This window comes from Condylura cristata, unplaced genomic scaffold (genome assembly GCF_000260355.1).
Source record: "Condylura cristata isolate star-nosed mole 26May11 unplaced genomic scaffold, ConCri1.0 scaffold00054, whole genome shotgun sequence".
NCBI lineage: Eukaryota > Metazoa > Chordata > Mammalia > Eulipotyphla > Talpidae > Condylura > Condylura cristata.
Window position 1 is genome coordinate 1,314,793 of NW_004567155.1, and position 1,283 is coordinate 1,316,075.

At 75.1% G+C, this 1,283-nt stretch overlaps 1 protein-coding gene across 1 annotated transcript in view; it reads right to left on the reverse strand.

Annotated features, from left to right (window-relative positions):
- Positions 1–92: 92 nt before the first annotated feature.
- MUC5AC (mucin 5AC, oligomeric mucus/gel-forming) overlaps positions 93–1,283 on the reverse strand; it is a 47,274-nt gene continuing 46,083 nt past the window's right edge. The window contains exons 38-39 of the mRNA XM_012734336.1: positions 1,072–1,180; positions 93–662 (exon numbers count right to left, since the gene is read on the reverse strand). Of these exons, the coding sequence (XP_012589790.1) occupies positions 479–662; positions 1,072–1,180 (293 nt within the window). The 3' untranslated portion in view covers positions 93–478. The remainder of the gene's footprint in view (positions 663–1,071; positions 1,181–1,283) is intronic.

A 1,283-nucleotide genomic window follows, 5' to 3' on the forward strand; every position in this document is an offset into this window, starting at 1 on the left:
CAGTGCGGCTGCGCCCCGAGGTGCAGGCCAGGGCCTGAGCGGCGCAGCGTGCCGGCGAGCGGGCAGCGGCAGGAAGGGGCGGGGCGGCTGGACACGTTGCTCGGCGTTTATTTGTTCCCGGGGCTGGGCTGGCGCAGGCCCTGCGGGCTCCGGCCCGCTGCCCACCCTTGGCCCCGCTCCGCCCCAGGGCCCCAGGCCTTGCCCTGGCCACTGGAGGCTTCGTCCGGCTGTGGAGCTGGTGGGTGGCGCCCCGAGGCTGGGGCTGGCAGGGGCCGGGGGCCCTGCCTGGGAGGCGGCCCTCAGGGTCCTGACGGGGTCACCGTGGGCAGCCAGGAGGGGCGCAGAGGGTCGGGCCCTGGCCGCACCCCTCAGGCTGACCCCGGCTTGGGGGGGCTCCTGTGGACCCTGAGGTTGGGGTCCCGTGCTGGCCACAGCCGGGAGGCGTGTAGGCCGAGGCGGTGGGCGGCCGCGGCGGCGCCTAGGGTGGGGGCGCGGTGGGCGAGGGCAGGCAGGACGGGGCACAGCCACACTCGTCCACGTGGGTGTAGCTGTGCTGGACGATGGTGCCGTTGGGGCAGTGCAGTGTGGCCGCCTCCTGGTGGACTCTGCTCTCCTGGCAGCAGGCGCACTGGCGCTGCATGGCCCGGGCCTCCGGGGAGTACCTGGCACCACAGCGCCCACGAGAGCGGCCTGGGTCTGGGCTCAGGGCCGCGCCCGGCCAGCCCCTCTCCCAGACAGGCTTCTCGGGCTTGCTGGCCGGGGCAGACCCTCCGAGAGCTCCCCCGGTTCCTGGAGCCGCCCCCCGACCACACACACTGGCGAGGCCTCAGCTGGCCACAGCCCTGGCCCAGGGGCTGCCCTGTGTGGGGGCACTCGCGGCAGGGACTGGGGTTCTGCCACCCCCCGGGGCGCACTGCCTGCCCCTCAGGCCACTGGGAAGCTCAGCCCAGCTCAGCCAGCCAGCCTGGCCCTGGGGGTCTGGGGCCCAGGCCTTCTGTGGGCCGGCCTGGGCACCCTTCCCTCCTTCCTGCAGCAGGGTGTCACCTGGGGCTGCCAGTGGGGGCCACTCACCTGGACACGCCCGGGCAGGAGCCCTTGCAGAAGGGCACGCTGACCTCCGCCTCAGTGGCGCAGGCCCCCAGCCTCAGGACCGTCATGTTGGCGCTCACTTGGCAGGAGTCTGGGGGGCAGGCATGGGAGGTGGGTGCGTGGCGGGCCTGGGCCTGGCTGGCTTGGACCCCGCGGGGGCGGGGCGGGGCAGCGCCGGCCTTGCCCGCCTTACC